Source organism: Orycteropus afer, unplaced genomic scaffold (assembly GCF_000298275.1).
Source record: "Orycteropus afer afer isolate SDZICR_OR568_19922 unplaced genomic scaffold, OryAfe1.0 scaffold00053, whole genome shotgun sequence".
Lineage (NCBI taxonomy): Eukaryota > Metazoa > Chordata > Mammalia > Tubulidentata > Orycteropodidae > Orycteropus > Orycteropus afer.
In genome coordinates, this window is record NW_006921640.1 from 5,732,175 (window position 1) to 5,747,230 (window position 15,056).

A 15,056-nucleotide genomic window follows, 5' to 3' on the forward strand; every position below is an offset into this window, starting at 1 on the left:
ATCTAAAGTAGAAAGTGAAAGTTCCCTAATAGACACCCTCTCATTAATAGTAACCACATTTACCAGTTCTGCTTACATGCTTCCAGTCTTTTTTTTTTTTTTTTTTAAATACACCTGTAAATATACATGGAGACCCTGTATGATACAAATGAGAATTTGGCTAATAGCCAAAAAGTTGATGGTTTGATCATGCCCAGAGGTGCTTCGGAAGACAGGCCTGGAATCTGCTTCCAAAAGATTATTCGCAGGTGTATACATAAGAATTACCTGAGAATCTATAAAAATCAAGGAGTGGGGTGAGATCTTGTTAAAATATAGATTCTGATTCAGTGTATGTATGGAAATGCAAACTCTCAGCATGTGGTAGCAGAATGAACCAGTTTGAAACCCTGGTTCACGATGCATGCTGTGGATGTTCTGCACAAGTGGAAAATGATCCCTCTGTTTTATTCAGCTATGTATGCAGTATGATTGGCACATTTAACATCCCCTGCCAAATACAACAATATAAAAAGTGGAAAAAGTTAAAAATTACCAAATAAAAATTGAAATATTTTTATAGAATTCTCTCAGTATTGATTGGCCCAACCCAAAAGTCTTAGCAAAGGTAATAGTTCCTAATTAGATAAATTTGTCTCAGTGGAAACAACTAAGGATTTGTAAGTATAAAGTAGGATTTTGAATACGGTTTGCTCTCCCCTTTTCCTGTGCCACACTATGACACTTAAACACACAGCTAGGCCATCCAGTTTCTCCTAATGAGCCACAATTATTGATGGCAGTGAACTTTTATACTCCTCAGGTGTATTGGGACAGAAAAGTTCACAAGCTCTGAAAGAGGTAGGTTCCTCATATGGGTTGTTTCCAGTTTTGATAGTTATGAATAAAGCTGCTATAAAGTGTCATGTACAAGTTTTTGTAGGTTATATGTTTCTCTTGAGTAGTTGTCCCTCATAATCCACAGAGGATTGATTCCAGGACCCCTGCAGATAACAAAATCCATGGATAAGTCCCTTATATAAAGTAGTGTGGATTTGCATATAACCTACACAAAACTTCCCATGTACTTTAAATCATCTCTAGATTACTTATGGAGCTCTGGTGGTGCAGTGTCTAAGGCATTTGACTCCTAACTAGAAAGTTGGCAATTCAAACCCACCAGCCACTCTGTGGAAAGAAGACTGAGCAATCTACTTCCATAAAGATGTACTGTCTCAGAAACCCAATGGGGGTCACTATGAGTTGGAAACAACTCAGTGGCATGAGTTTGGTTTGGTGTTAGGTTAGATTACTTATAGTGTCTTAATACAATGTAAATGCTATATAAATAACAATTTATACTCCCTCTAAAACTTTGAGGGATTGCTTTGACCACTTAACTCCCCACTCCACCCCCAGTATTTTTCAACCCAGGGTTGGTTGAATCTGTGGATGCAGAAACTGTAATTACGAAGAGCCAATCATAAATACTTAAAAGTGGGATTGCTGTATGGTAAAAATATGTCTAACTATATAAGAAACTGCCAAACTGTTTTCCAAAGTGGATAGACAATTTTTCATTCCCACTGACAATGTATGAGATTTTTCACTTGCTCTGCCTTCCCACCAGGAGCTCTGGTAGCATAGTGCCTAAGGCACTTGACTGCTCACCAGAAGGCTGGTGGTTCAAACCCACCAGCCACTCCTCGGAAGGAAGGTTGGGCAATCCTACTTCCGTAGTGATACTGCCTCGGAAACCCAAGGAGGGGTCGCTATGAGTCGGGGCCAACTTGATGGCAAAACAACAACAACAACAACTGCATTCCCACCAGTACTTATCAGTTCTTTTAATTTGGACCCTGATGGGGCAATCTACTTCTGTAGTGATACTGCCTCGGAAACCTAAGGAGAGGTCGCTATGAGTCGGTCAGACTTGACAGTACATAACAACAACAACAAGTATTAGGAGCTCTGATAGCATAGTGCCTAAGGCACTTGACTGCTAACCAGAAGGCTGGTGGTTCAAACCCACCAGCCACTCCCTGGAAGGAAGGTTGGACAATCTACTTCCATAGTGATACTGCCTCGGAAACCCAAGGAGGGGTCACTATGAGTCAGGTCCAACTCAACAGCACATAACAACAAGTATTAGGAGCTCTGGTGGCATAGTGCCTAAGGCATTTGACTGCTAAGCAGAAGGATGGCGGTTCAAACCCATCAGCCACTCCTTAGAATGGAAGATTGGGCAATCTACTTCTATAGGAAACCCAAGGAGGGGTTGCTATGAGTCAAATAAACTGGATGGCAGTGAGTTTGGTTTTTTTGGTTTAGTAAGAGTATCACGAAAAGAAGACTGGGCAATCTACTTGCGTAAAAGATTTACCGCCTCGGAAACCCATTGGGGTCGCTATGAGTCAAAATAGACTCAGTGGCAGTGGGTGGAATAGTAAGACTGTGAGAACTCTTGTGGTTCAGTAGTTACAACATTTGGCTGCTAACCAAAAGGTTAGTGGTTTAAACCCACCAGCAACTCCATGGAAGGAAGACAAGGCAGTCTGGTTCTATAAAGATTTACAGCTTTGAAAACCCTGTGGGGCAGCTGTACTCTGGCCTGTGGAGTCACTGTGAGTGGGAATTAACTCCATGGCAGTAGGTTTTATTTTTGGGGTTTTGGAGTAAGAGTCTAGTGGTATCTTTTTGTGGTTTTAATTTGCATTTCCCTAATGGCTAATGATGTTGAGTATCTTTTCATCTCCCATCCATATGTTACTATCAGGGAGTTGCTGTTACAGTAATTTGCCTGTTTTGATTACATTGTTTGTGATCTTAATGAATTGTAAGAATTCATTTTCAGTGTTCAACTTCTGTATCAGAATTGTGTTTTACAGATACTTTCTTCTAGTATGTGGATTATCTTTTATTTTCTTAACAGTGTCTTTTGAAGAGTAAAAGTTTTCAATTTGTATGAAGGCTAATAGTATTATTAAGTTTTTCTTTTTTGGCCCTTGTTTTTTTGTGTGTAATCTGAGAAATCTGTCCTCTCCAATATGGCATCTGCTAGACACATAGGGCTATTAGTATTTAAAATGTGACCAGTATGATTAAAGAACTTAATTTTAGATTGTATTTAATAAATCAACCAGTAGCAAATGATTTTATATTATTTTCTAAAAGTAAATTTTAAGTCAAAGAACATTACGTGATTATAAAAGGAATAGTTAACTAAGAAGATATAATAATCCTGACCCTTAATCCCCAGCAATGTAGCCTCAAAATGCAGAAAGAAAAATTTGGCAAAGTTAAAAGAGAATCTGATAAGTTCACTACCATAGCAGGACATTTTAACACATATCTCTCTACTAAGACTCAATAAGGATATAGGAAATTGAAGCAAGATAATAAATTTAATCTACTCTGTACACAACAATTAGAATATATTTTTTCAATTTTCATGCACACTGACCCATTTATGAAAATTGGCTATGTACAGTGTAAAAGGCCAAAAGCAAGCCTCAACAAAGACTAGAATTAATGACAGATTCTGTTTTCACAACAATAAACTTAAAAAGTCAATAACCAAAAGATTACCAATATAGTTGGAAATTAAAAACCATTTGAATATTAAACTAAACACATGCACAAACATACAAGTTTGTGGCTAAATAAAGAAATCACAATGGAAATTATATAAGATTTAGAAATGAATGAACTGAAAACATTATATCTAAAGTTATGAAATACATCCAGAGCATCAATTAAAGGAACTATAAAATTAATAAAATAGAAAGCAATACATTAATGCTGATTCAGAGAAATGTTACATAGTAAAGCTGACAGTGTTCCCTAAGGATAACTGCATTCCTTAAATTAATATTTACATTAAATGTAGCCTCCCTTTACATCCCTCTTAAAAAATTTTTTTTCAAAATTTAAGCTAATTGCTCTAACATGTATGAAAATGAAAGTATTAAGGAGCCCTGGTGGCACAGTGGATGAACAGTGCTAACGAAAAAGGTCGGCAGTTTGAACCCACCAGCCACTCCATGGGAGTAAGATGTGGCAGTATGCATCCATAAAGATTACAGCCTTGGAAACCCTATGGAGCAGTTCAGCTCTTCCTTATAAAGCTACCATGAGCTAGAATCTACACGGCAGTAATAGGTTTATTTGAAAATATTAGAAGGCATAAACTTTGCAGTATCGGAGGTAAAAATTAACTTAAAAAAAAAGGTTAGTGGTACAAAATAGAGATTTCAGAAACATATTCAGGCTGTTATAGGTCTTTCCAGTAATGGCAAAGGTGAAAAGAATTAAGTCTAATGAATTTTACTAAGACATGTAGTTAAATGGACTCATATTTTGGCCCAATTGTGAATAAGAGATCAATTTAGAACTATTTTTAAAATATTTTAAGAAACCAGGTGAGTTTTTGACATACCAAGATATTCTGCAAAAGTTAATCAATATCAAAAGGAAAACAAGATAGGCAGACATGGATAATTGTTAATGCTGAGTAATGAATATACAGGGGTTCATTATATTATTTTACTTATTATTTACATGTTTGAAATATTCTGTAATGAAAATTTATTTTTAATGAAAGATATATATATAGTAAGTGTAACTGACAAATTTTATGTAAAAATTAAAAGCAATGCTTGTATATGCTAAACATATAAAAGTTCCAAAACCAGATTACACTCAAATCAGTGGGAAAAAAAGGAGATCAATAGACACTTGGGAAATATAGATACTAAATAATTACATAGGAAAACCTGCAGCTTTATTATAAAGTAGAAATTAAATTAACATAAAAGCATTCCTATATGCTTAAGTTAGAGGGGAAAAAAAATTGTAAGGCCTTATTCTGACTGGAATATTTACTTCTGCACTCACTTGTGGTGCCACTCTCAATTGAGTCTGTCTTCCAGAGGGCAAACTAACAATAGGCAATAATTGTAAAATTGTTCATTCACTTTACCCAGTTTTGTGGGATATACAAATGTTGAAGACATTAGTGATGCCACCATAAAACATGAGTTCTTCTGTAAGATCCTGTAATTATTGCTGCCAGATTTAGGTTACCTCTTCAGACCCTTAATGATTCTGTAACTGCACCAAACAACAATGAGCACATATAAGTACTATATTTAGTCGTTACAACTGTGTGAGTGTAGGTTTAATTATTACATCTTACAGATGAGGGAACTGAGACTTTACAAGTTTAGCTTTACAAGCTAGACTTTCCCAAGATCATACATTAATAACTTATGGGATCAGAACTTGAGCTCAGGCAATCTTATGCCAAAACTTCTGCTCTAATCAATGTTTATAATGGTTACTATGGCTGGGTTGAAGAGAAGGAGAAAGGAAGACACCATGCCTATGGGACACTGAGCTTCTGTGAAAATTAGGAAGCAGTTAAGGGTGATGGTTGAACAACATGATCAACATAACTGATGCCATTGAACTATACATGTGCAGTTGTGTAAATATGGTATATTTACCATAATTTTAAAAAATTACTATCCCCCCACCTAAAAAAAAACCTCTAATAATTTCATCACACTGCCTCTCAAAACTAAAGTGATTTATCAAATATTTGACTTTTCAGTTTCAGACTATCTAATTACTTCCAGATAGCTATTACTACATTACAACTGCACTTTGGTGTAGATTCTAGATGATTTTGACCACAATGCTGATGGGAATAAGCAGTGAAACAGATTTTCTGCTACATTACTGATGACATTGTAAATTGGTACAGCCTTTTTTGGAAGGCATTTTGGCAGCATATTTCAAGAGCCATAAAGTGCTCTTTTTTTTTAACCTAGTTAATGCCACTTCTGGGAATCCTCTAAAGAAATAGTCCAGTATGGAAAAAGCCATAGGCACTAAGGTGATCATCACAGCCATGTTTGTGGTAGGCAACTGGAAGCAACCCTAAATGTTCAACATTTGTAGTAATTAAACAAATCATGGTATATTTACTTAAGCATCCCCAAAAAATGAAATATGATACAATGTCCACAAAGAAAACAGTCATAATGAGTTTTTAAAGTAGGATACAGAGGGCTATATACACTACAATTATAGCTTCTACAGATATAAAAAAGATGTTGTATGCTATCAAGTCATCGAGTCACTTCTAACTCATAGCGATCCTAAAAGACAGAATAAGATTGCCCCACCATGTTTCCTAGGCAGTGATGTTTGTGGAAGCACCCATGGAGCCACTAGGTGTGTTTAAACCACCGATCTTTCAGTTAACAGCCAAGCACTTAACCATTTTGCCACCAGGGCTCTTTATAAAAAGGATAGGGAATAGATCTAAAAGTGATAATAATTAGTTGGTATGATTGTGGTAATATTTTTCTTTATAGTATTTTTCGGAGTTTTTGTAATAGAGAATTATTTCTAATTTTAAAATTAAAATCATATTATTATTTAACATTTGTGTGCATTTGTCTCATAACCCTCACTAGATAAGTGGCTTGGTGATTAGAAGGGAGCTCTGGTGATACAGTAGTTAAAGTGCTTGGCTACCAACCAAAATGTTGGCAGTTTGAACCCACCAGCCACTCCATGAAAGAAAGATAAGGCAGTCTGCTTCCGTAAAGATTTATAGCCTTGGAAAACCCTATGGGGCAATTCTACTCTATCCTATATGGTCACTATGAGTTGAATCAGCTTGATGGCAACAGGTTTGGTTTTTTGGTTGGTAATTAGAGGCAGCATATAGTGTGAACGTTCAGAGTGTCTCATTGGAGGTAATTAAACCTTGGGTACTTTGCAGATACCCCATTTACTGGTTGTATGAACCTCAACCAGCCACTCTTTGTTCCTTAGTGGACTTGGTTGACCCACAAAGTGAGCATTGCAATTTGGAAAGGATAAGTGTGATCTTTGCAGTCAGGAGGACTTCACTGTGTATCTTTGGCATTTCTAAAACAAGCCACTTAACCTGTGTAAAGCTCAATTTCCTCATCCATAAAAATAGGTCTAATGAGATCAGAGTTTGGCACTCCCTTAGTTGCTATTATTGTCAGGTGCTATCAGGTTGGTTCCGAGTCATAGCAACCCTTTGCATAACAGAACGCAACACTGCCCAGTCTTGTGCCATACTCACAGTTGTTGCTGTGTTTGAACCCATTTTTGCAGCCACTGTGTTAATCCATCTCAAGAGGAAGGTCTTCCTCTTTTTCCCTGACTCTCTGCTTTGTCAAGCATGATGTCCTTCTCCAGGGACTGCTCCCTCCTGATAACATGTCCACAGTACCTGATACAAAGTCTTGCCATACTCTCATCTAAGAACCATTCTGGCTGTACTTCTTCCAAGGCAGCTTTGTTCTTCTGGCAGCCCAAGGTATATTCAGTATTCTTCACCAACACCATAATTCAAATGCATCAATTCTTCTTTGTTCTTCCTTATTCATTGTCCTGCTTTCAGATGTGTATGAGCCAGTTGAAAATACCATGGTTTAGGCCAGGCACACTTTAGTCCTTGGAGTGCTTTTTAACACTTTAAAAAGGTCTTTGTCAGCAGATTTTCCCAGTGCAGTATGACATCTGATTTCTTGACTGCTGTTTCCATCAGCATTAGTTGTGGATCCAAGTAAATGAAATCCTTAACAACTTCAGTATTCTTTGTCTTTTGATGACAGCAACAAAGGTAAAAATCTTCAACTGACTTGTCTTTTGTCGGAGACTTTTTGAGCAGCATTTATATAGTGATCTTCTGTCTTCTGGTATACCTTGTTATTCATAATTTAGAGTTAAAGATGAGGAAGAAAAAAAGGTTCCATTATTCACTGTGGCTGGCTAATTTATCATACAAAAATGTAAATACTCATTGTAAAACATTGCAAAAATGGAAATAAAAAATGAGCACCCTAATCACCTCACCCAGAAATAATCATTATATACATTTCATTGTATTTATTTCCTTTTGTTTTTTCTATTTGATTTTTTTTTTAAATATAGAAACAAGAAAGCTCTTAGTAGAACATTTGTTATGCTTGGGGCTTGTTTAACATGGTAAGGTTCATGTTGATTTTGAGATGGTTTATCTTAAGCTAAATCATTTTTAGACTGGATGGAGACCAAGATAGTAGTAAATAACGAGGTAAAGGATGGGGGTAGGAATATCTCTGCCTTAAATAGTAAGAAAATGTTTTCTATAATTGTGATTACTTTTCACAATATAATTTCCCAAATCATGCATCCTGGACTTTTTCAGGACATTTACAATTGTCAATAATTTGTATTGTTTTCATCATAAGTAAGCATATGCCTTTTCACACCATGAGTTGTAGATTTTTGTTTTGAAAAATAATCATCATGCATAAAATTGAAATATAGAAGAAGTTTCCAAAGTACTCAGAATTTCTTAACTCCTGACCTTACCATTTTTAAGACGTACAGGGGTTTTTTGCTGTGTGTGTATTTCTTTTTTAAATCACTAGTTTTGTATTGTCCTCAGGAAAAACATAGAAAATTTATCAGTAGTACACCAAACAGAGCAACAAATACCTGGAAGGACTTTGCTTAAGTGATTGTGGCTATAGGGGCCAGGCATTGATGTGGCACTACTTTGATTTGTGCTACTGTTGCATTCAAATCAGAAAGAAAGAGTATACTTGTCAAGGGCTTAAGAAAATTGATCCCTCCATTTTCTGAGCTTTGCTATTCAAGGAAGACTTCCACAAAATGACTTCAAAAGTGGGAAAAAAGGTCTTTCCCTCTTCTTCAGAGCAGCGATAGAATTATTTAAGGTGACAGGATATCTACCATAAACATAATGTTGAGTCTGGCCTATCTGTCATCACCACTCCATTGAGGAGGAGGAGAAATGTTGCAGGTCAGTGTATTGTCTTGTCTCGTCATTCTCCTTTTAACAAATCATTATACATTGTGCTCCTTCGACTTCTGAGCCAGGCTGCCACAGGCAAGAGACACTTGATTGTTTGGGAATAGGTGTCCCACACTTGTGCTTAATATCTGCACATCAGGAAAGTTATTTGTCCTTCTGAGTCATTTCTTCTAACAAGGCTGAGCCATAAACCTTTACCAGTACTTGTTAATTAACCTTCCCAACCATTTCCTTTTAGAGGAAAGTCATTTGACCTCTTACCAGCCAAGAAAACCAAACCTAGAGCACAATTGGAGGATTCAGTTTAGAATTTAGTTGACTTCCACAGCTTTACAGAATACTTATATGCAGACAGGTTAGTAGAATCTTAGAAGTGCCAGGTGAGAATGGGACAGATAGCCATAGGCATGACATCTTGTATTTTGAATAACTGCAGCCACTCCAAAATTGTGCTTTGCCTAATATATAACTATGAAGAGTTGAGTGTGATCTGAGACTTTTGAGTATTTTGAACCATCAAGGGAAATGACATCCTGAGCAATAAAAAGGAGGAAGACAGAAAATTAGCTGACCGCATACTGTTCTTAAGAAGGAAGATGATCTGCTTTACTTAAATTACTTTACTTTTTTAACTTTTTCTATAATTGATTATTGACAAAAGTGATTGTATTTTTTTCAGTATTGCCTGTCGGGGCACCCAACTTTACCATGCAACGTGCTCAAATTCAAATCAACCACCATTATGTTGGACTGTGGACTGGACATGACTTCCACCCTCAATTTCCTTCCTTTGCCACTTGTTCAAAGGTATGCACTGATGTGTCTCAAGACAAATGAACTTTAGTTTGCTGAAAATGGTAGCCATTAGTGTAAAGATTACTACCAGTACCTTATGTATTGGTCTAGTATACTTTGTTCTCTTAAAAATGTTCTCTATCAAAATAATTTCCTTTGGCTGGGTTGATGGAAAGTATTCTATTGATTTATTGACTGACTTCTTTATTATAACTTCTTCTGAGCATCTGTAAAGTGTTCTTGCAACTGCTTAGTGCAAGTGAGGTCATATATATTTCATCTTTCTTGCTAATTCATGTAAGAGCTGATAAATGGTCAACCAGGAGCCCCAAAATTGAATTTGAGAATCATTTAACTGCTTTTGCAGCACCTTGACATCATAGGATCTGACATTGCTTTTTGATAGTTATCTTTGCATTATCTTCTTACTAGCCAGTTTTAGATATGATAGAATCATGTATGTAGCCAAAGTCCATGTCTTGGAACAGATAGATTACCCCAGGCCTGGAATCAGCACTGTTTACTTTTACTAGAACTTTGCATTATGAAATTGATTCCCCAGCTTGCTGCTATTTAGAAGCAGTAATTTGTAAGAGAAATGATTAACTTTTAGAAGCAGATATACTCACAGTAGCAAATAGTTACATCACATACAAGAGGGGAGATAGAAAAGTTACCTAAAGCACATTTAAGAGCTCAAAAGCATAGCAGGCTGGGTAAGCCATCTAATGTAGCCAAGTCACTCCTAAAGACATCAATTTATGCAATGATTATCCATAATGATAACCCTGTGAACCGCTTATAAAAATTATTATTAAAATCAACCATTGATTTTTCTGAGATAAGGGAAATGATAAGATGATAGGGAAAAGGTCAGATATAGTTCCAGATTATCTGTTATGCAAAGCTGATGGAATTCCATTAAAATTTACCCATTGCTTAAAAATGCATGTACCATTTTATACATATTATGCAAAAGAGTAAAAATAATATATTTACAATCATTCAGAAACTGTAGACAATAAGATATTTCTTGGGGGAAAAAAATGCGTTCCAGATTATTTCTAATTAAAATAACCTGATATTATGGTCTGTTTCTTCTCAAAGATTAGCACATTCATTCCTTTGGTGATTATAGAGAATGTAAACTATGCTGAACCAGGGGATTCAAACATGAACAAGACAACATTCCTTTCCTGTGGAACTTACAGTCTATCAGAGAAGAAAGACATTACAAGGTTAAAGATTTAATTATACTACAACTATATACTTGACATAGTTACTAGAAAAGTAAAATACAAGGTACTGTGACAGCAGACAGAAGGAAGCCAGCCTAACTTGCTCTGGGGATTATGGATTTTCTTGGTGATCAAATCTGAATTGGATAGACAGTGCCAGCTACCTATTAATCCTTTCCTTTTCATTCTTTTCTATGCCTATTTTCTCTGTTCTCATGGCCCTGGTGCAGTACTGGAATCCACTTCTACTTTTTCTCCCCGTTGACATTGTTTTACTTTCAGAGGGAAAGTTGTACTAGTGGGATGATTGGTAAGCCAGATAGTTTCATGTAAAAAGTATCTTCCTCAGCTCAGGCCTTGAAGACATCCTTAGTTCTTCCTTTATATACCCTATACTCAGTCCATCAGCAAATGTTTTGGCTCTGCATTCACCTCCACTGCTGCCACCTTAAGTTGCCATCATCTGGATTATGATACTGCCCTCCTAACTGGTCTCTCTATGTCTACTCTTATCTTTCCATAGTCTGTTCCCCACATAGCAAGAATGTTCCTTTGAAACATAAATAAGTTCAAGTCACTCCCCTAATCTTAACTATTCAGTGGTATCCCATTACATTTAGACTAAATTCTGATGTCTTATCACAAGGTTCTACATGAACTGGCTCCTGATTATTTCTGTCTCATTTCTAACTATTCCTTCTTTTGCTCACTCCTCAACTACACTAGCCCTATATCCCTCTTGTTATTTCTAAAACGAAACTGCCTCAAGGACCTGTTTCCTCAGCTTCAAAGATTATTTCTCCAGATGCTCCATAGAAGGAAGATGGGGCACTTTACTTCTGTAAAGATTTACCTCCTCAGAAATCCAGTAGGAGTTGCTATTAGTTGGAATCAACTTGATGGCAGTGAGTTTGGTTTTGGGTTTAGATCCTCATAATACATAAGTCTCTGCTTCAAGGCTTTCTATGACCTCCCTGTCGGAAGTAATATCTCTGTTCCTCTTTATCAAGCCTTATCCTGTTTTACTTTTCCTCATGGCGTTTACCTGACTTTATGTGTATGTATGTGTGTATATATATATGCACACACGCACATACTTCACTTTATTCATTTATTGTCTTTCTTCTCCACTGGAAGAAACTCTTTTAAGTCTTACAAGAGCAGAGATGTTTGTTCTCCATTGTATCCTCAGTGCCTACCTAGAGTACTTCTTCTCAGTAAATTTTTATTATATGAATAAATCCCTTTATCTTGCCCTGGATCTCATCCCTTCTCATCTTCTTAGGGTTCTGTCACCATCAGTTATAATCTTTTCTTTATTTTGAGCCTTTCCATTTGGACTCAACCCTTCCCATTTAAATATGATCAGTCACTTCTAACTTAAAATTAAACATCTGTACACACATATTTTTTAACTTCTCTCAACCCTTCTTTCTCTTTCAGCATGCCTAAGCTCTCTCTAATCAGTACTCTGATTAGAGAGCAAAGCATTTCTAGCAAAGCATTTCTCACTGAGGTCATAGATGGATTCCATGTCATTAAATATGATTAACATTTGCAGTCCTCATCTTACTTGACCATTCAGCATTACTGGCTTTTATGATAATGCGTTCCTGGTTTTTCCTCTTACTTCTCAGATACTTCCTTTTCTGTCTACTCTGGAGATTCATTTTCTTCTAACTGACCATCATGTACTGGAATTTTTCAAGTTCAGTGCTTGGCCATCACAGTCTCTAGCAAGGGTTTTAATAAATGGTTAGGCTTCACTAACCATTTAAATAATTATTTAAAAATCTATATCATTAGCTAATAATTCTCTTCTGAATTCCAGATTTATATATCCAAAATACCTGCCCTCTAGGTGCCTTTGAAGGCATCTAAAAAAACAACATAGCTACAACTAAATTCCTCTTCAGGTTTGGTCCAGGGAAGGAAAACAGACCCTCATAGACCACCACAGTTCCCTATCTTAGGGAATGGCATCCTGTAACAAAAGCCAGAAAACTTGAGTGTTAACCTAGATATACCCCTCTCCTTTTCACCACCATATCCAGTCTGTTGCTAAGGCTTCCTTTTTTTACTTTCTAAATAACTCTAGAGTCTAGTTACTGCTCTTCAATTCTATTGTGTCGTTGTTGTTGTTATGTGCCGTCGAGTTGGACCCGACTTGTAGCGACCCCTCCTTGGGTTTCTGAGGCAGTATCACTATGGAAGTACATTGCCCCATCTTCCTTCTGAGGAGTGGCTGATGGGTTTGAACCACCAGCCTTCTGGTTAGCAGTCAAGTGCTACGCATTGTCATGTTTTATAAAAACACCTGCAAAAGTCTCTGGTTTCTCAATTCTGATCTTGTCCCTTCTCTGAATCCAAAGTCATCTTTTTTGTATAACTTTCTATTTCAAAATAATGTCATATTTACAGTAAATTTGAAAGAATAGTACAAACAACTCCCAGTTACCCTTACTAGTTGGTAACATTTTACCACATTTGCTTTGTTTTTTTGTCTTTGTTTGTGCATATGATTTTTTTTCTGAATCATTTGAGACTAAGATGCAAATGAGATGCTCCTTATTTGTAATTGTATGTCATAGAGTCAGTTCTGACTCACAGTGACCCTATCTTTGAGTGTATTTTTTCCTAAAATGGACATTCTTTTATGTAACCACAGAACATTTATCAAAATCAGGAAATTTACGTTGATATTATACCAGCATCTAGTTTGCATATACCAGGAGTGGCTGGTAGGTTTGAACCGCCAGCCTTCTGGTTAGCAGTCAAGTGCCTTAGGAATTACGCGTCACTTCCCCCTATAATGTCCTTTATAGCAAAAAAAAAAAAAAAATTAACAACGATTTCTGGTCCCAAATCTAATCTAGATCTATCACTGGAGTTAGTTGCCATGCCTTTGTTGTTGTTGTTGTTGTTGTTGTTGTTATGTGCCATCGAGTCAGACCTGACTCATAGCGACCCCTCCTTGGGTTTCCGAGGCAGTATCACTACAGAAGTAGATTGCCCCATCTTCCTTCCGTGCCATGCCTTTAGTCTCCTTTAAGCCTCAGTCTGCCTATCTTTATGACCTTGACGTTTTTAAGACCAAAAACCAATTACATGATATCCTTCAGTTTGGATTTGTCTTATGTTTCCTCATGATTCCAATTCCAGTTGCTATCAAGTCAATTCCACCTCATGGTGACCCCACATGTGTCAGAGTAGAATTATGCTCCATATAGTTTTCAATGGCTGATTTTCAGAAGTGGATCTTCAGGCCTTTTTTCCAAGGCACCTCGAAATGGACTCAAACCTCCACCCTTTCAGTTAGCAACCGAGCACATTTACCATTTGCACCACCCACAAACTCCTTCCTTACAGTTAGGTTGGGCTTATAATTTTTAGTACTTATCTGTCAGTTTTTCATACTGTGCTGGTTTGTGTGTTGCTGTGAGGCTGTAGGCTATCCCACCAGTATTTCAAATACCAGCAGGGTCACCCATGGTGGACAGGTTTCAGGGGAGCTTCCAGACTAAGATAAACTCAGAAGAAAGAAGGGGTCATCGACTTCTCAAAGAATTGGCCACTGAAAACCTTATGAATAGCAGTGAAACACTGTCTGATATATTGCTGGAAAACTTTATGAATAGCCCTGAAACATTGTTCAATATAGTGCCTGAAAATAAGCCTCTTGGGTCAGAAGGCACTCAATATATGACTAAGGAAGAGCTGCCTCCTCAGAGTAGAGCTGACCTTAATGATATGGATGGAATAAAGCTTTTGGAACCTCCATTTGCTGATATGACACGACTCAAAATGGGAAGAAACAGCTGCAGACATCCATTAATAATCAGAACATGGAATGTACAAAGTATGAATCCAGGAAAATGGGAAGTTGTCACAAATGAAATGGAACACATAAAGATCAATATCCTAGGTATTAGTGAGCTGAAATGAACTGGTTTTGGCCATTTTGAGAGGAATGGTGTGGCATTCATTGTCACAAAGAATGTTTCAAGATCTGTCCTGAAGTACAATGCTGTCAGTGATAAGATAATATCCATATGCCTACCAAGAAGATCAGTTAATACTACTATTATTCAAATTTACACACCAGTCACCAAAGCCAAAGCTGAGGAAATTGAAGATTTTTACCAACTTCTGCAGTCTAAAATTGACCAAAC

The 15,056-nt window shown here is 36.8% G+C and overlaps 1 protein-coding gene across 1 annotated transcript in view; it reads left to right on the forward strand.

The window, feature by feature from the left end:
• The first annotated feature begins 9,536 nt into the window (after nucleotides 1-9,536).
• INTS9 (integrator complex subunit 9) overlaps nucleotides 9,537-15,056 on the forward strand; it is a 173,545-nt gene continuing 168,025 nt past the window's right edge. The window contains exon 1 of the mRNA XM_007938721.1: nucleotides 9,537-9,658. Within this exon, the coding sequence (XP_007936912.1) occupies nucleotides 9,594-9,658 (65 nt within the window). The 5' untranslated portion in view covers nucleotides 9,537-9,593. The remainder of the gene's footprint in view (nucleotides 9,659-15,056) is intronic.